This window comes from Bathycoccus prasinos (genome assembly GCF_002220235.1).
Source record: "Bathycoccus prasinos genomic : Chromosome_1".
Lineage (NCBI taxonomy): Eukaryota > Viridiplantae > Chlorophyta > Mamiellophyceae > Mamiellales > Bathycoccaceae > Bathycoccus > Bathycoccus prasinos.
This window is the reverse complement of record NC_024008.1, coordinates 609,599-626,700: the sequence shown is the minus strand read 5'-3', so window position 1 is coordinate 626,700 and position 17,102 is coordinate 609,599. Positions and strand designations below refer to the sequence as shown.

At 50.1% G+C, this 17,102-nt stretch overlaps 8 protein-coding genes across 8 annotated transcripts; 4 read left to right on the top strand and 4 right to left on the bottom strand.

The window, feature by feature from the left end:
• Positions 1-125: 125 nt before the first annotated feature.
• Bathy01g03310 (unknown protein) lies at positions 126-3,197 on the top strand (the record flags this gene model as incomplete). Its single annotated transcript, XM_007515504.1, has 1 exon — positions 126-3,197. The coding sequence occupies one exon, from the start codon at positions 126-128 to the stop codon at positions 3,195-3,197; it is 3,072 nt and encodes a 1,023-aa protein (XP_007515566.1).
• Positions 3,198-3,259: 62 nt separating this feature from the next.
• Positions 3,260-5,413, bottom strand: Bathy01g03300 (predicted protein; the record flags this gene model as incomplete). Its single annotated transcript, XM_007515185.1, has 1 exon — positions 3,260-5,413. The coding sequence occupies one exon, from the start codon at positions 5,411-5,413 to the stop codon at positions 3,260-3,262; it is 2,154 nt and encodes a 717-aa protein (XP_007515247.1).
• Positions 5,414-5,899: 486 nt separating this feature from the next.
• Positions 5,900-6,880, top strand: Bathy01g03290 (lipoate-protein ligase B; the record flags this gene model as incomplete). The annotated part of the gene is made up of 1 exon (XM_007515068.1): positions 5,900-6,880. One exon carries the CDS (start codon positions 5,900-5,902, stop codon positions 6,878-6,880), a length of 981 nt encoding a protein of 326 aa, XP_007515130.1.
• A 182-nt stretch (positions 6,881-7,062) lies between these two features.
• Bathy01g03280 (pirin domain-containing protein) lies at positions 7,063-8,097 on the top strand (the record flags this gene model as incomplete). Its single annotated transcript, XM_007515597.1, has 1 exon — positions 7,063-8,097. One exon carries the CDS (start codon positions 7,063-7,065, stop codon positions 8,095-8,097), a length of 1,035 nt encoding a protein of 344 aa, XP_007515659.1.
• An 87-nt stretch (positions 8,098-8,184) lies between these two features.
• Bathy01g03270 (predicted protein) lies at positions 8,185-10,248 on the bottom strand (the record flags this gene model as incomplete). Its single annotated transcript, XM_007515633.1, has 1 exon — positions 8,185-10,248. The coding sequence occupies one exon, from the start codon at positions 10,246-10,248 to the stop codon at positions 8,185-8,187; it is 2,064 nt and encodes a 687-aa protein (XP_007515695.1).
• A 953-nt stretch (positions 10,249-11,201) lies between these two features.
• Positions 11,202-13,010, top strand: Bathy01g03260 (the record flags this gene model as incomplete). Its single annotated transcript, XM_007515032.1, has 1 exon — positions 11,202-13,010. The coding sequence occupies one exon, from the start codon at positions 11,202-11,204 to the stop codon at positions 13,008-13,010; it is 1,809 nt and encodes a 602-aa protein (XP_007515094.1).
• Positions 13,011-13,217: 207 nt separating this feature from the next.
• On the bottom strand, positions 13,218-14,690 carry Bathy01g03250 (predicted protein; the record flags this gene model as incomplete). Its single annotated transcript, XM_007515697.1, has 1 exon — positions 13,218-14,690. The coding sequence occupies one exon, from the start codon at positions 14,688-14,690 to the stop codon at positions 13,218-13,220; it is 1,473 nt and encodes a 490-aa protein (XP_007515759.1).
• A 132-nt stretch (positions 14,691-14,822) lies between these two features.
• Bathy01g03240 (predicted protein) lies at positions 14,823-16,946 on the bottom strand (the record flags this gene model as incomplete). Its single annotated transcript, XM_007515044.1, has 1 exon — positions 14,823-16,946. One exon carries the CDS (start codon positions 16,944-16,946, stop codon positions 14,823-14,825), a length of 2,124 nt encoding a protein of 707 aa, XP_007515106.1.
• Positions 16,947-17,102: the final 156 nt, after the last annotated feature.

Sequence of the window (17,102 nt, the reverse complement as noted above, 5' to 3'; positions counted from 1 at the left end):
AAAACGTCGTCGTTTCTCTTTCTTTCACGGAATACCCCTTTTTTTCCTGTTTTGAGGAAGAAAGTCGTCGCAGAGAGGATTTCTTACGAGAGATGAGAGGCGTGGGCGATTTAGTGGCGTCGTTCATGGACGAGGACGAGGAAAATCATCATCCACGAGAACAAAAACAAATGGTACATAAAGAAGAGGCGGTAATGTCGGTGGATTCGGACGGGTTTGAAATTATCGCGAATCGCGACGACGCTTTTAAGGCGGACGCGTCGTCGTCGTTGAAGAATAAGAAGCAAAAAGAGAAGAACGCGGAAGAGGAGGAGGAGAAAAGACGCATAAAAGAGGAGAAGAAATCAGAGTCAGAGCGATTGAAGCAAAAGAAGGAAAAGGAGAAGGAAAAACGAGCGGAGGAGAAAGAGACGAAGAAGCGAGAACGCGAGAAGGAGATGGAGGAGAAACGTTTGAAACGCGAGAAGGAGACGGAGGAGAGAGAGAAGAAGAGGAAAGAGCGCGAGAAGGAGATGGAGGAGAAGCGTTTGAAACGAGAGGAAGAGAAGCGAGCGAGAGAGGAGAAGAAGAGGCGAGAGCAGGAGGACAAGGACAGGATTGAAGAGGAGAAGCAAAAGGAGAAAGAACGGTTGGAGGCTCTGAAGCGGAAGCAGAGCGAAAAGTTGCTCGGGTTTTTCAAGCAAAAGTCGCCGAAGAAGATGCAGAAAACGTCCTCGGCTTTGGATGTTGTGGCGTCGCCGAGTAAGAAGCACGTCGTGGAGAAGTTGGACGAAGAGTTGTTCAATAAGTCGAAGGCTTTGGAGGTGGACGTCGTTCAAAGTTGGCTGATGACGTTGAAAAAGTTTAAAGCGGAAAGAAGAATGAAGAAAGAAAATACGGAGACGACGATGCGACACTGGAATGCCCGCGTGCATGTTTCGCCGAAAGATTTCGACCCGTTTCGCGCCAAATCGAGTTCTCCCGAGGACGGCGACGACGACGAGGTTCAAATCATCAAGGACGATGGTGGCGACGTGCAAATCGTCGATGCGCCGGAAATAACAACGGCAAAGGACAAAGGGCTTAAACGATACAAGAAGTATTACAGTTTTGCGTCGTACGAGATGAATTATCACGAGCGATTACCGTGGTACGGTTATGGCTTGCCTCCGGGACGACCGACGTTGTCTCAACCTTTCGTTAAAAAAATGGCGCGAAACTATCGCAGAAAGTGCGACGAGGTCGATTACGGCTGTGATTCAGGCGGCGAGGATTACGAGTACGAATCTGAGGGCGAAGATATCATGGACGATGGGGATGATTTAGACGAGGAGGACGAAGATTTAGCCGACGAAGAAGACGAGGAGGAGGATGGACAAGAGTTTTTCATCCCCGATACGCGAATTATCCGGGGCGAGTTTGGCCAAGACGACGAAGAAGAGAATCTCGACGCCATCCGAAGAGAAGATTCAGGTGATGCGACTTCTATTGATCCGAGTACACCCACGTACGTGTCGAAATCAAAAGCGCGACGGACGGTTCAACAGTGGGTCGGAGAAGCGAAGAAGCAAAGGAAAACGCTCGTAGTCACATCGCTCGCGGGTTCCTCTGAAGACGGTATCACGCAAGATGCTGATGGTGTTGTACTAAAAGGTTTCGAGATTATTACACGCACGATGAAGGGTATCATCATATGCGGCGTCGATTATGAAGAAGCAAAGAAAAAAATCGAGGACGAAGCCGAACGCGCGAAGCTCGAACAAAAGAAAATGAAAGCAAAAGAAAAGAAAGCGGCAAAGGAAGAAACGAAAGAACAAAACGATGCCGCTAAAAATGAAATTATTAGCAACAACACGGAATTCGGTAAAACAACTTTCGTGACGCAAGAAGGATTAGACAAGCTGTTCAAGATGAACAACGCTGGTACTAAGCGGATGTTAGATGCGTGGGTCAAACCCAAAGATGATAAACTCGCGGTGGAGGAGACCGAGATTTTGGAGATGCCGGCAGTTCCCGAAAGCACAGATTCTGAAATTTGGGAATCGTTTAGAAATAAATTGCTCGAAACGAACGCGGGAACTAATCCAAGTCCTTTGGGAAAGTACGCGCTATGGTTTGATGCGGATCAGATGGACGTCACCGGTGCCGTTGTTAGACAAATGCCGACGAATATTGCAAAGTTAATCGCGAAACTCACCAGTCAAGCGGGGCGGCCGCAAGTTGCCCGCGTTGAACTTTTCAACGCGATGACGAAAATCATAAGTATTACGCGCGACATGTATCTTCGGTTAGAGACAGGCATTACCTTTGCCAACGGCATGGAAGCTTTGCCAATAAAGAAAGCGGCGCCGATGCCGGTCTTGCTCGAAGAAGCTGCCACCGCACCTTCCATTAAAAATATGGTCGCGAGTATTTTCTCTTCGCCAGATACTTCGCGCGCGTTGAGAGACGCAGCTTTTGCACTCGTGTGGGAGTGTGTCGTCAATATGGCACATCTCGACCCCGCGAGGCAGATGTGGAGAAACGACATTATAAGAAACGTATGTCACGAGAAGAACTTTCTCGACGCGGCTGCTTCGTATTTTCTTAACTCATCGAAAGGTGAACAACACAACTACGAACAAGCAAAAGCTATGCAGATAGCAAATGAAATCACGAAAGGCGCGTTGTGTGATACGTTTTGTGTAATGCGCTCACTCGAAGCCAGTCGTCTGGCTTTGGCGCTCTGTGATTTTGTTTCGCACACTTTCGGCGACGACGGCGGATTGAAAAGTACAAATTTAGAGGATTTCAGCGCCAACGGAAAAGAGTACACGCTCGCTTTTCGAACCTTACCAGAAGCGATAAAAGCGATTTCGAACATGGTAACGTCGTGTCCCAACGTTTTCGAATCTTCGAAGGTTTGCGAAGGCATCGAGAAAACGGGCAAGTTCGTATCCAGACTTACTGCAATTTTTGGCCCTTCTGGTTTTTCTTCTGAAACGAAAAGGCTCACGGAAGACGCGGTGAATGTTTTAAAGAGCGCTGTTGGTTTTGGCACCGAGAAAAGAAGCGGCGATTGCTTGATCAAGGCGCTCGGTGATTGTGGCGACGTCATTGTAACGTTGAGTCTGTTTAATCATCCGACGATAACGGAAGTCAAAGACTTTGTACAAAAGCGCATGGAAAACATTCGCGAGAACAAAGCCATCCTCGAAGAAGTAGGAATTGATCAGTAATAACTTTAGTTCGCATTATTTTAGACATACAAATATATTGAAAACACTAACAGGCAAATATATCACAATTTCTCCGTCGCGCCTCCCCGTGCTATGTTGTTTCTGCTCTTTTGTTCGGCGCCGCCGGTGCCTTCGTTTGCTACTACGCCAACTGCGGCGTAAGGCGAGCTCCCATTCAACACACCTTTCAGTTTCATGGGAAGCGTAACTTTGCCCAAACACAACGTTTTCACGGTACGAATGACGTCTGTTTCGACGTTCGAAAGCAAAAAGAGGCAATTCTCGGCCTCGTTGACAGAACGAACGACGGCTAAACCTACACACGAATCGTCCTCGAGCAACAATCCAACGACCGAGGCATTCAGAGCTTTCAAAGCGTCGTTTTTGTTTGGAATATCCGAAAACAACACCTTAATTTTTACGTCGTCTAACGAAACGCGCCACGGTGTCGCGTGTTCTAAACCTCTAGCAATGGCTGCGAACGAGCTGGCTTCATTCGTCAAGCGCAGACCGCCGCATTCGGGCCGACCCGCGTGTCTCGCCACAACTTGTTTCGCCCAAGCGAGCCAAAGTAACGCGCGACTATCTTGAGGCGAACGCTTCCAAGCTTGTTTTTCGCCTTCTGTTTCGTCCTTATCGTTTCTACCTTGCGCGCCGGCGGAAACGTAGGTAATTTTCGTGCCTTCTTTATCTGGGAACGACATGGATCCATCGAACGAAGCGACGTCCCTCTTCTCTCCTCCTCCTTCAGTGCTATTACTATTGTTCACATTCCAAAACGCCCCTCCAGGGCAATTCCTTTTCTCGGCGTGCGATTGAACGTTTAATACGTGCGTTAAATGTGGCACTCTGTCTAGAAACTTCGCTAAAGCCTCCAAGCCGGCGCCTTTTACCCAGCCGTTGCAATTGATCAAAAGCGCTTCCGTTCTATTCGTCGATCTTTCCTCCTTCATTTTTTCCAACCATTTATCCAAGCACTCCACGCAGGCGTCCACGTATGCATCGATATCGCTCTCTGGAGAGTAGTCTCCGATAAACTTTTGATAAAAAGGCTTCTCTCCCGAACCCAAAAACTCTCCGCCAGATAACCTCAGCGCCGGAGGTCCAAGCAGAGGCGTTTGCAGCGTCGTCACGGAAATCAAACCGGGCGCCGTCCGTTCTGGTTGCCCGGGATCGATGTCCAAGAACCCAACTTTTTGGTAATCAATCAACAACAAATTTGCCACGTATCTAGCAAACGTGGACTTCCCAACACCTTTTGGCCCGACGAACGCGATCACCGCGGGCGGTCCTTTCGGATCCCTCGAAAGTTGCCTCACCGTATCCCCCGCCGCCGTACCAGCTCTCGCCCAATCCTCTGGAATCTTATTTCTAGGCAAAGTGCCGTTCGCGTTGTCTGAGTCTTCCTCTTGAGTCGTCGACGTCGTCTTCATCGAACTCCCTTCGACTTGGCCGCTCATCGAGTTCAAAATCTCCTCCGGGACCTCCGGTTTGCCGCCCTTTTGACTATAACTGCTATTATGCGTATTAGCATTCGCATTCAAGGACACCAACTCGAACGAAGATATGTTTCTCTTCAACACTTTCCCGCCGCTTCTCTCTGCTTTCTCCCTCTCGTCCTCTCTTTGCAAATGCGCCACCTTCTGGTGCCGAAACGACACTTGCTTAATCCTTTGAAACCGCTCGGCGAAGAACCCTTTCCCTCTCGCTAATATCACCGCTTTCAACTCCTCTTTCGGCAATTCCACATCCTCGCCGCCTTTCACCGTAACGCACAACTCGTCGTCCAACGGTAACGGCGTCAGCCTAACTTCCGCTCCTAACGCTCCCGACCGCACGGTCACCGCGTTCCCGACCAATCTCGACGCTCTGCAATACTGCTCCGGGTGGTCGCACCTCGCTAAATATCCGTTGATGCACACCACCGCGGACGTCACTTTCACCCCGCACGACCCCTCGATAGCAATCGACTGGTGCGGGTGCAAAAGAACGTCCACCGGTTGATTCTCTTCCGAATGTGGTGACGTCGTCTGCGTGAACGCGTTGTTCGTGTTTGTCGTTTCCTCCGCGAAGCCTTCTTCCTCTTTCGCCACTTTTTCTTCCAAATCCTCCTCCAAATCTTCGCTTTGTTGTTGTTTCCTTCGCCTTTTCAACGACGACGACGCCCCTCCTCCTCCTCCTCCTCCTCTCGACGGCGACGAGGAGGAGACTTTCATGGTCGTTCTTCCTCGAGAGAGTCCAAGGGGAGTTACACCTTCTTCTCTCTCTTGTCTGTTTTTGTTAATTATATATTTTGTGGCGTCTTTCTTTGACGGCACACGCAGAGAGCGTGTCGTGCAAATCAAAATCAATTAAATTCGACGAAATATAATCGAATCGCAGAAATCACGTCATGTTTTTTGGTCGTAAAATCCCGCGTGTCCGTATTTTTCGAAGGACGGACGCTTTTTTATACCTTTACGAACGAGTGCCTCGATCGATTGAAACTTTTTTTCCAAGCAAGCTCGGGGGTAACGACTTCACTCGAGAATGAATTCGTACGAGTGATACGTATACTCTACCGATGCGCGCAGAAATGCCCCGCTGCGCGAGTGGTGGTGGTGGCTAAAAATTGACACGGTGATAGTTCGTGTGGGTTTTGGCGTTTAAACGCAGCGAGGAGTGTTTTCCTGCGTGCTCCTTTAGCGCGACACACGCTCTGAATGGGAGCCAACATCATCATCAATTCGGGGGAGTTGTTTCGCTTTTGTAGCAGCAACAACGCGACGATTCGGACGAGGAGAAAGAAAGAGAAAAAGAGAGGAAGATTCGAGCGAGTTATCGTCGCGCGAGCGGGGATTCGACACCCTTCCGAGTTACAACCGACCAATCGGCGGGTGAAACTGATCGATTTGAGCGACGAACTCGTCCCGTACGACACCGGGTGGCGAATGCAAAAAGACTTGCTCCAAAAACAGTTCGACATCGAAACCGCGTTTACGACGTCGAATTACGGAGACAGCGAGGAGGATCACATCGAGAAGATTTTATTCGAACACGACGCGTTGATTTTGTTGCAACACGAAAAAGTCATCACGTTAGGTACCGGGAGCACGACGGATAACTTGAAGTTTGACGCGGAGGAACCGCCGAAGGACCTCGGGTTTGAAGTGCGCCGATGCGAACGCGGCGGAGAAGTCACCGTACATTTACCCGGACAGTTGGTTTTATATCCGATATTAAAACTAGACGAACGCAAAGGCTCGAGTTTTAAGCCCGATTTACACGAGTACATGCGGAATTTAGAAGAAGTCGCTCTTCTCGTCGCCAAATCCTTCGGCGTTGAAAAAGGACATCGCGAAGACGGTTTCACCGGAGCGTGGGCGAACGGCTCAAAGTTTGCTCAAGTCGGCGTCCGCGCGAGACGATGGGTCACCTACCACGGTTTAGCCATCAACGTCGACTGCAATTTGTGCGACTTCACGAAACACGTCGTACCGTGCGGTATTGGCGACAGACCGGTAGGAAGCATCCGAGAGAGACTGCGCTCGCAACAAAAACGAACGGTTGGACGAAACGGAAACGAAGACGAACCGCCAATACTAATCGACGAGAATGACGATAAAAAAGTCTCCGTGTCAATCGCCGCAGATCGTGCGCTCGACGCGTTTGAAAAGGTTTTCGACGTATCTCTCGTCAGATGATTCATCGTACTAGTATTTAGTATACGTTACATAGCGTAATAGCAACTTAAGACTCCTTAGCTTACGAACAAAATTTCGTCACATCGGAGATGCTCGCGACGAGGACGAGCGCGCTCTCCTTCCTCATCCGCCGAAAAACCCTTTCGAGAACGACGACCAAAATACCAGTAGTAGTAACGACGATGTCTTCTTCTGAAAACAGCAACGATAAAGTGGTCGTCGGCATCGATCGACTTTCCGACGGCCCGATGCACACGCAAGATCCGTTCCTCTTTTGCGTCTACCACAAAGACCAGTATCCAGCCGGGAACGGTAAAATGGAAGCGCCGCGACGAGGCAACGGTGCGGATTTCAACCCGAACGCACCGTACCGAATGTATCACGGGGAAAAAGTGCCGGGGTTCCCACAACATCCTCACCGAGGGTTTGAAACGATTACCGCGACTTTAGATGGCATCATCGACCACACGGATTCGATGGGCAACGCGGGGAGATACGGCGAAGGCGATTTGCAATGGATGACGGCAGGGAAAGGCGTCGTTCACGGGGAAATGTTTCCGTTAATTCACGAGGATAAAGAAAACCCGACGAGGTTTTTTCAGATTTGGTTGAACTTGCCGAGTAAGAGTAAGATGACGGAACCGGCGTTCGTTATGCACTGGGGGAGCGAGACGAAGAAGGTGAAAGACGAAGGCGGAGCGGACGTCATCGTGTGGGTCGGCGAACACAAAGGCGAGAGGACGGCGATGAAATCGCCGCCAAACTCGTGGGCGGCGGATCCAGAGAACGACGTCGGGGTGGTTTTTTACTCGTTGAAACCGGGAGGGAAGTGCGAAATTGCGCCGGCCAAGGGAGGGAAAGCGACGAATAGATTTTTGTACTTCGTGGAGGGCGAAAACGGTAAACAATTCGTGAGCGACGTGAACGTGCCGAAGAAGCACGGCGCGGAAATTGTCGGTGATAAAACCGCGGTCTTAGAAAATAGAAGCGAGACGGAGACTATGGACGTGTTGTTGCTCCAAGGGAAACCGATCGGCGAACCGGTGGCGTCGCACGGGCCGTTCGTGATGAACACGAGGCAGGAGATTATGCAGTGTTTCGAAGATTATCAACGCACCAGGTTTGGAGGATGGCCGTGGGAGAAAGACGCCATGGTGTTTCCGGCGGATAAACCTAGATTTTCGTTATTAAACGGAGTTGAAGAATTGGGCAAATGAGGAGGGAAAAAAAGGAACAAAAACCATCATCACATTTGTGCACTGTATTTTATCGACTACGATTTATAAATTAAACAATCTCTCGTATCACCACACGTCCTTCATGTATCTCTTATCGACGACTAATCGACGAATGATTTCCTCGGCTTCGTGTATCGCGTATTCGCCTTCGCGTTGTAATACTTGCAACAAGGCTCTGTTGACATCCCTGGACATGTGCTTGGCGTCTCCGCACACGTACACCGCGCCGTTTGGGCTTCGGAGTATTTTATACACGTCCTTCGCTTTCATTTGAATTTTGTCTTGCACATACACTTTCTTCTTCGGGTCGTCGCGACTGAACGCGACGTCCAGGGACGTGATCACCTTCTCCGATAACGCGTTTTCCATTTCGTCTCTGTATATGTAATCGTGCTCTTCTTTTCTGCAGCCAAAAAATAACATGCACTCTCCCAACTCTTGTTTTTTCGATTTCAACAGATACTCTCGTTCTTGTAAGAAACCTCTGAACGGGGCGTACCCAGTCCCTGGACCGATTAAAATGACCGGCGCTTTCACATCTTTCGGTAACTTGAACGTCGCTTTGCGCACAAACACGGGCACGCGATCGCCTTCGCGAACGTTTTGCAAGAATGTCGAACACACGCCTTCGTGTACTCTCCCCGTTTTCGTTTTGTGTTTCACCACCGCCACGGTTGCCGTGACGATGCCGCTCCCGTTGGTCACGTCTTTCGGCGACGACGAGATGGAGTAATATCTCGGCTGCAATCTCCCGGCGACGCATCCGAAAAACGCGCCTAACGTCGGGACCGCAGACGGGAACTTTTCCATGACTTCTAATAAACTTCTGTGCGGATTGGCGACGTACGCGTGGTATTTCGCCTTGTCTACGGCTAACAAATCCAACTCTTTCGCTTCTTTCTTATTCGTCGCGAACGACGCTAACGCTTTAATCGCGGTTTTTCGAGGCATGGACAACACGTCCGCGTATCTCGCCACGGCAATACCAACGGAAATCGGCCCCGGGAATACCGGCAACAACGATTTCGGCGCGTCGTCTCTTCTCACCAACTCCATCGGCGTTTGTTTCGACACCTTCAATAACTTACACACTCTATCGACCACATCCGGCGCGTTTTCCGCGAACACACCCAAATGGTCCCCAATTTCGTACGTCAATCCTTTACACTGCGAGACGTCGAATTCCACGTGCACGCACGATCGATCCGACTTACCCGCGTGCAGTTCTTTGCGCGACTTTATCGGACACGCGTACGGTTTCGCTTGCGTCGGAATTTCACTTCCCCTCGACATCTCGAACGATTTCCTCTCCCTGATCTTCGTCAACTCGTTCACTTTTTCCGCGTCTTCTTCTTTTCTAATCGCATACGAATGCTTTTCAACGTCGAAATCGCCTTCCTCTCCTTCCGCTTTCAACTGGAACGTCTTTTCTAATTGCCTCCACAACGCCTCCTTAAACTCCTCAAAATCCTCCTCCAAACTCTTATCGTCGTCTCCTAACGTGATCTTCATCATTTTTTTTCCACCTAATCCGGATATCGCTTTATCCACCTGCTTCGCAGCGGCGTTAAAATGTTCGTACGATCGATTCCCGAGTCCAAACGTACAAAAATGCATATCCTCGAGCATATCCGGCATCCGACCATCCGTCGCCGTTTCCTCCAACCATCTGCAGAAGTCCGCGGACCCATCCGTCGGGTCTCCGTCGCCGTACGTTGACTGTAAAAACACCGCGCACTTTTCCGAGCTCAAAACCTCCTCGCACACGTCTGGTTTCACGTCTTCGCAATCCACCGCTCTGGCGAAGATTTGTTTCAAACCGTAGCGTTTTTGCGCATCTTCGACTAACGTGTTCGCGTACCGTTCCGCGGTGCCGGTTTGCGTCCCGTAATAAAACGTGATCGTAACTTTCTCATCATCGCTCGCACTCGAACATTTCAGTTCTTTCAAAGTCGTCTTCGGTTTTCTCCCTCCGCCTCGCTCCTGCTCTCTCGTCGTCGCGCTCCTTTCAATCATCATCGTCATCGTCCTCCTGGAAAGTTTCAGCGCGACTAATCCGACGACCGAGGCGCACAACGCGAACGCGCACGCGTTCGTCAACGCGTCCGAGGTGCCCGTGAACTCTTCCATCTTCGATGCGATCAAGTTCTGATATCCTCCTCCGTTTGCTCCTCTTCCTCCTCCTCCCGCTCCGAAAGAGAACGATGATGATGATGATGGCATCTTTTTTTCTTCTTTTTCGCAGCAGGAGTAGAAGAGTTCCTTTTAAATATGACGAGATGGAAAGATGAAACGAGAGCAAGGAAAAGCACTTGAAACCTTCCTCGGCAGAGCTTTTCGGTCCTTCTCTGGCGGCTTTTGGCGGCTTTTCAAATCTTTTTTTTTCCGCCTTTTCGTTTGGTTCAAAAAATCTTCAAAGTCTGCCCTTTGGGAGGAGATTGCACAGTCATTTCAGACGGACACGCGCGCCGTCGTCTCTTAGAGAAAAAAAAACTTCTCTCTTTTATATTCACAAATTCTATCGCGCTTAGTGTTGAACACACAAAATAAGAGCACGTAAAAGAAGAAGCGACGAGAGAGGAGAAAAGAGAGGAGAAAAGAGAGCGCGTCTCAAAACCGCTTTCGTTTCCTTTAAATAAAACGCACACACACACACAGAGAGAGAGAAAGCGGAGAAAGAGATTTAAGATTTTCTAACTGTGTGTCCAAAGTCTATCCTTTTAAAAGATTTTAAATAAACGCATTTGAACACAACCACGAGTAGTGCGCTTTTCTTTGCGTGCGGTTGATATACGTTGAACGCGCGGAGAGCAAAAAGCGGTGTCGACGAACAGACGACGGACTTTTAGCCGTTTTATCGGAGTCAAAGAGAGAGAGAGAAAGATTTGATACACATAAAGAATATGGTGTCGAACAAATCGACCACCGCGGTCGGGGTCGCCACATCGACGCTTCCCGGCGGCGAAGATCATCATCATCTTCACGCGCATCATCGGTCCGGGAGACCACCGCAAGCGCCTTTACCGACTCCGCAAACGACGCAAACGCAAACGACGAATGCAGCGTTTGCTACGGTTCCAGCGATGGGCTTTTTCAATCCAGCCGCCACGATTGGGTTTCCGAATATGTTTGGGACGACGAACACCAGTGCTGGCGGATACCAGCCGGGCGGGATAGACCCGGCGACGGTGGCGGCGTTTGCGAGCGGCTTTTACGCGCACTCGGCGCCGGCTGGGAAAAGCACCGGTGCGAGCGGGAGAGGATTTCTTCAAGCGACGACGTCGACTTCGAGTGGGAACGCGCAACAATCACAACAGCAACAGCAGCAACAACAACAGCAGATGCAGCAGCAGATGCAAGTTTTGGGGACGTCGCCGACGTTTTACGGGTCGAGTCCTACGGCGGCGCCGATGCCGAGCCGGGCGACGATTGGTGGCGGCACGGCGGCGCAGCAAAACGCGGCGGCGCAAGCGGCGGCGCAAGCGGCGGCAAACTTTATGAATAACGTGGCGGCTATGAATAACGCGGTGGCGAGTCATCAGAAAGAGACGTTAGCGTTGTTGCAGCAACAGCAGCAACAGAACTTTCACAATCAGGCGAGGAGAGGCAGTAGCGAAGATTCTGGATCTTTCGGCGCGACGGCGGCGGCAAACGCCGCGGCGATGAGCAACTCGCCCGGTTTTAGTTTGCAAACGCCGCAGATGCCGGCGTGGACGAAAGGGTTATCTAGTTCGGTGGGGAATTCGGCCGGGACGCAAGTCACTCTCGGATCGTCGCCGAACAGCGGCTTTTCAACGTTTTCTCCGGTGAATCATTCGCAGAGAGGATCGGCGTCGTTTAATTACGGTCACGTAGGCGCGGGGAATGCAACTAGTAATCAGCTCGATAAACAACAACAGCAACAACCATCCGTAGGTAGAAGAAACTCGACATCTGGACGACACGCGTTTGAAGGAAGAAACTCGTCGTTATCGGCCTCGCCGAGCAGTTCGCCGCCGGTGCGAGGCGGCGGCGTGCAGAAATCGACGAAGAACGATCCGTCCGTTTTGAAGCGAAATAATTTGAGTAACAACGCGGCATTTGTAGAAGGTTTAGCGAGCGCAGCGGCTGCTTCGAAAGCGGTCGCAAATGCGGATGGTGGTTCTAACGATGGTAGTAAAGAAGCAACGGCGGGCAAGACGGCTTCGGGTAAGGCGCAAAAGTCAATCTATCGAGGCGTTCGACAAAGACCGTGGGGTAAGTTTGCGGCTGAAATTAGAGACCCGACGCGGGGATCTCGATTATGGCTCGGGACATTCGATTCTGCCGAGGATGCCGCGTTGGCGTACGATGCCGCCGCGCGAGCTATTCGTGGCGACGCCGCCGTGACAAACTTTGCAAAGGACGTCGTCATCCCGGAGCATGTGAGAGCGCAACTTCCACCTTTGCCAGTCAGAGACGAGAACGGTAACATCATCGAAACGCACGGTCACACGTCTGGTAACGCGCCTGGTAACGCTAAGAAAGGTGGTAACTCAAAGAAACAACAAATCACGCCGGGAGGACTCGCTCCTGAGTTTGCGAATTCCACGCCGACGGTGCAAAAGGAGTCCAAGAAGAAGAATAAAGGTGGCTTGCCATCGGAAGACGCATCGATGCTGATGATGTTAAGCGGCGCAGCGTTGTTGGATGATAACGATAGCCCGAACACCACAAACGACGGATCCAAGTCGACGAACACGACGGAGGATGCAGAGGCGTTGCAAGATATGGACATGGACGACGCCGAGGCAATCAACACGTCGACGAACGCGCCAAAGTTGAACTTGAAAGGGAGTAAAACGAAAGGAAAAGGGAAATCGACAAAGAATGTCGCCGATGCCATGACCAGCGCTATGAATCACAAGTACTGAAAAATAAGGTGACAGTTGTGATTAGCGTATGTAAAGAAGAGGAGGTGTAAATTATGATTGAAGAAGAAAAAGAAGAAGAGCGAAAGCGCGAAAGCGGAGGGCTCTGACCACCCTTAAATATCATCATTTATGTAACAACAGTTTTCATCATACCATTCATATATACATACAATAAGCATATGTACTGGCACATATTCGTTTTAGTTTTTAAATCAACAACCCAAGCGCCACAACGACGAGCGCGAAGAAGATTGAGACGGACGCGGCCGAGGAAGACTCTTTGTCTTCCTCGCAAACGATATCCTTGCACGCGCTCGTTTCCGCGCAAATGGTCTTGCTCGCACCGCAACAATCACTGCTAAGACAGAAGACGCCATCTGTATCGACAACTTCACCATTGCAGAAGAATTTACACGACGGTAAAACACGAGAGGTAAAGGAACCATCCTCGCATTGAAGAAAATCGGACGGGCACGCCTCGAAACTACGTCCGTCTAACGCAGTCGACGTATCGATAATTGCGACATCGCCAAAGGATGCGTCGTCTTCGGAAGAAGGTGGACCGGATTGGACGGCAACGGTGTCATTATCAGTTTCAGCTGCGTCGCTGGTTGGTTTTGTGTGATTCATCATCCAATCGACGAGCGCGGTTGAAAAAGTATCCGTGAACGAGTTCGCAACCGCCGTATCGGTATTCATCCCGTCGATTACCCAATTCTCAACAACTGTTCCTTCTTGGCACGTACCATTCGTCCACGTTTCTGAGGAAGTATCCGGCGCATTCGCGAAAAGCTTCGTTCGCAAATTCAGCGCTCCATCAACAACCACCGATTCTTCCGTTTGGCAGCCGTTTCTCGATGCCCATCGCTCGGCGACTGTTTGGATCGATGGGATGTCCACGCCCTCGAAATTCCCGCCGTTTACCGAAGGCACTCGATCCAGACGTCCAGAAATTTGTAACACGTTAACGAAGCTGTTCGACGGCACCGAGGACGACACCGTGTTCAACGCCTCGCACATGCTCGCATTTAAGAAGCTCGATCCACTGATAGAGACGATACCAGAAAGCATCTCGGGGTGTTCGCACGCCATTCTGTGCGCCATAAATCCACCGTTCTCGAATCCGAGCACAAACACTCTCGTCGGATCAATTTCATATTGACTTTTCACGGCGGCAATTAACTGATAAATGTGGGTCACGTCGTCGTACGGTTCCCAAGCTTCTCGAACTAAAGTCGCTCGTAAAGGACCCGCGCTCGCGCAGCACGCGTCCGTCGCCGCCCACGTTCTGCACCCGTAGCGCGTGTTCAAAATCCCATCCGATCTCGAACACGTCGAGCACCAAAAATTTTGCCTGTGGCCTTCCGGAACGGCCAAGATGAACTCTCTCGTGTCCACGTGTTTCTTTAAATCAATCAACTGGTCGATGGAGTTCCCGTCCATGCATCTTCCGTGCAACATTACGACGAGACCGACATCTTTGCCGGATGAGGAAGTGCCGTTCGGAAGCGCCACGTCCGGTAAGAATAAACGAGTGGGATCTCTGTTGTATTCGTCGTCGTTCGCGTACACGATGTCGACTTCTTGCGTCGCGATGGCATCCGCAGTTGACGCGAAACAGAGCACGAACGCGACGAACGACGCGACGAGGAATCCCTTGATGTTCGTTTTGAGATTCATCTGTGTGTAGTAGTGGTAGTAATGGCAACGGAAGAGCGCGAGAGATGTGTGTAAAAAATACGATACGAGCGTTTTTTTTTAATGAAGAAAGCAGCCGTTTTTTTTTCGATTGGTTTTACAAAAAAAATTGGGTTACGAGAACATCTTCGGACGACACTGCGCGTAATACGCATCTTGAACGAAACAGTAGTCGCCAGAGTTCGCACAACACCGAGGACCGTTCGGTCCGAGGCTACCACCGCACTGTTCGTACGTTCTCGCGCACGGTAAACCGTTGCGCTCGTACCGCGGGCGACACTGCGAATAATATTCGTCTTGCGTGAAGCAGTAATAACTCGGATCGCAGCAGCTGTTGAGAGAGCTGCCGGCGTTTTTCTGCCACAAACGACCACCGCATTGGCCATAGTTGGACGCGCACGCTGGTATTTTTGGCCTACACTGCGCGTAGTATTCATCTTGAACGAAACAAAAGTCGTTCGCGTCGCAACATCGATTCGGGCCGGTCCAAAATTGACCGCCGCACTGCTGCCATTTTTCTTGACACGTAAAGGATGACGTTGGATCTCGGTAGAGCTGTTGTTGGTTGAACGATATTGGCGGTCGTAACTCGGATGTGGTACCATCGCCAATGGTGAAAGAGGATGATGGTCGGCACTGCGAGTAATAGCGATCGACAAATACGCAACTATTGCCACTCGTGCAGCATTCGGCACCTGTCCAATATTCGCCTCCGCACTGCTGATACGTTTGGGAGCATCCCTTGCACACGCCGTCGCCATCGCAAATTAGACCAGCTTTACAGCAGTTTGGTCGACCGTAAACTGTGCCATCGCAACGCTCGTTCGCGTTCATGCACGGTACGCACGACTTTTCGCCAAATCCAGAAGTCGGTTCGCAACTGAAGCCTTCTTCGCAACACTTTTCTGCGCTCGCGCCGGTAGGAAGCGATAAGACGATCGACGACGCGGAAGAGAAACAGCTTTGATCTCGTCGTGCACAATCGCAAGGTTTACCAAGATTCGTCTCTATCCGAGCTGGATACAGCTTACACGGCTCCGTTGGCTTATCGCACTCTTCCTCGATGGCTTCTTTCGGCGCGTTTGGTAAGAAAAATGGAATTGGCCCGCATAAATTTCGATTAAACGCCAAAGAAACCGTTTTCAAAACCGGTAAACGTCGCAGACTTTGCGGTACTTCGCCTAAAAACATGTTTCCGTGCAGTAAAAGCACCTCTAAACGTTTAAAGATTGAGAGCGTTTCCGGAATAGGACCACTGAAGAAGTTATCGTGAAGATCCAAAGTCGTGATATTTATAGGAAACGCGCGCGGGTTTACGCGACCAGAGAGCTTATTTCCTTCGAGAACGATAACTTCTAGCTTCTCAGCGCTGCTCATACCCAATGGAATTGGACCACTGAAAGTACAGTCGTCAAGAAATAGCTCTTTAATATTCCGTAATCTTCCAATCGCCGCCGCGGGAATTTGGCCGGACAAATCTCTATTTCCGCTCAAATCTAAATACTCCAACGACTGCAAATACGCCAACGCGTTGTACGAAATCGGCCCGGAAAGTAAATTTCTGTGTATATTTAACACTTTCAATCGTTGTAAAAATCGAAACGACTCGGGAATCTGACCGGTAAACTGATTTCCAAAATGCGAACCGGGAACGCCATACTTATTCTTCTTCGCTTTGGGAAACCCGTCGTCGTAATATATTTGTCTTTCGGTGAAACCCCCGTCTAAATCTATCTCTTCCAACCACTTCAAGTTCCCCAACTCGTACGGAATACTTCCTTCTAAATTATTCACGCCTAACTTAAACGATTTTAAATTCGGAAAACTCCTCACAAACGCGTTCGTCACCGCGCCACGCAACCGGTTGTTTCCAACGTCGAAAATTTTCACGCTTTCCAACATATTCGGCAACCCATCCCGAGGTAACTCGCCAGTCAAATCCATGCCGTAAAACGAGACGAACGAAATTTTGCACAAACCGTCTCCCCCTTCGCACTCGCACCCAATCTCCGGCCACTCGCACGCGTTTTCAACCTTCGCTCTCGGAAGATCCGAATACCACCCGGTTCGGTTCAAACTGTTCATCAGACTTACCAAAGACTCGATTTCCGATCTCGCTAAACTCGCGCTCGTTCGATCGAGCATCGCGCAAAACAAAACGAACAAGAACGAGAAGAAAAAACATCCAAATCTGCTTTGGTTTGATGCGTGAACGCGCGTCCTTCTCATCATCGTCATCATCATCATCATCTAGAAAGTGGATGATTTTTAAAGACGCGTGATCTGTTTGTTGTGTGCGAGTATTTTTTATTTTTTTCTCCCTCGTTGTACATTGTAAAAAAGCCGTTTCGGCGAAAAAGAAGAGGAAAAAAAGAAGCTTCCTTCGAGAAGCAC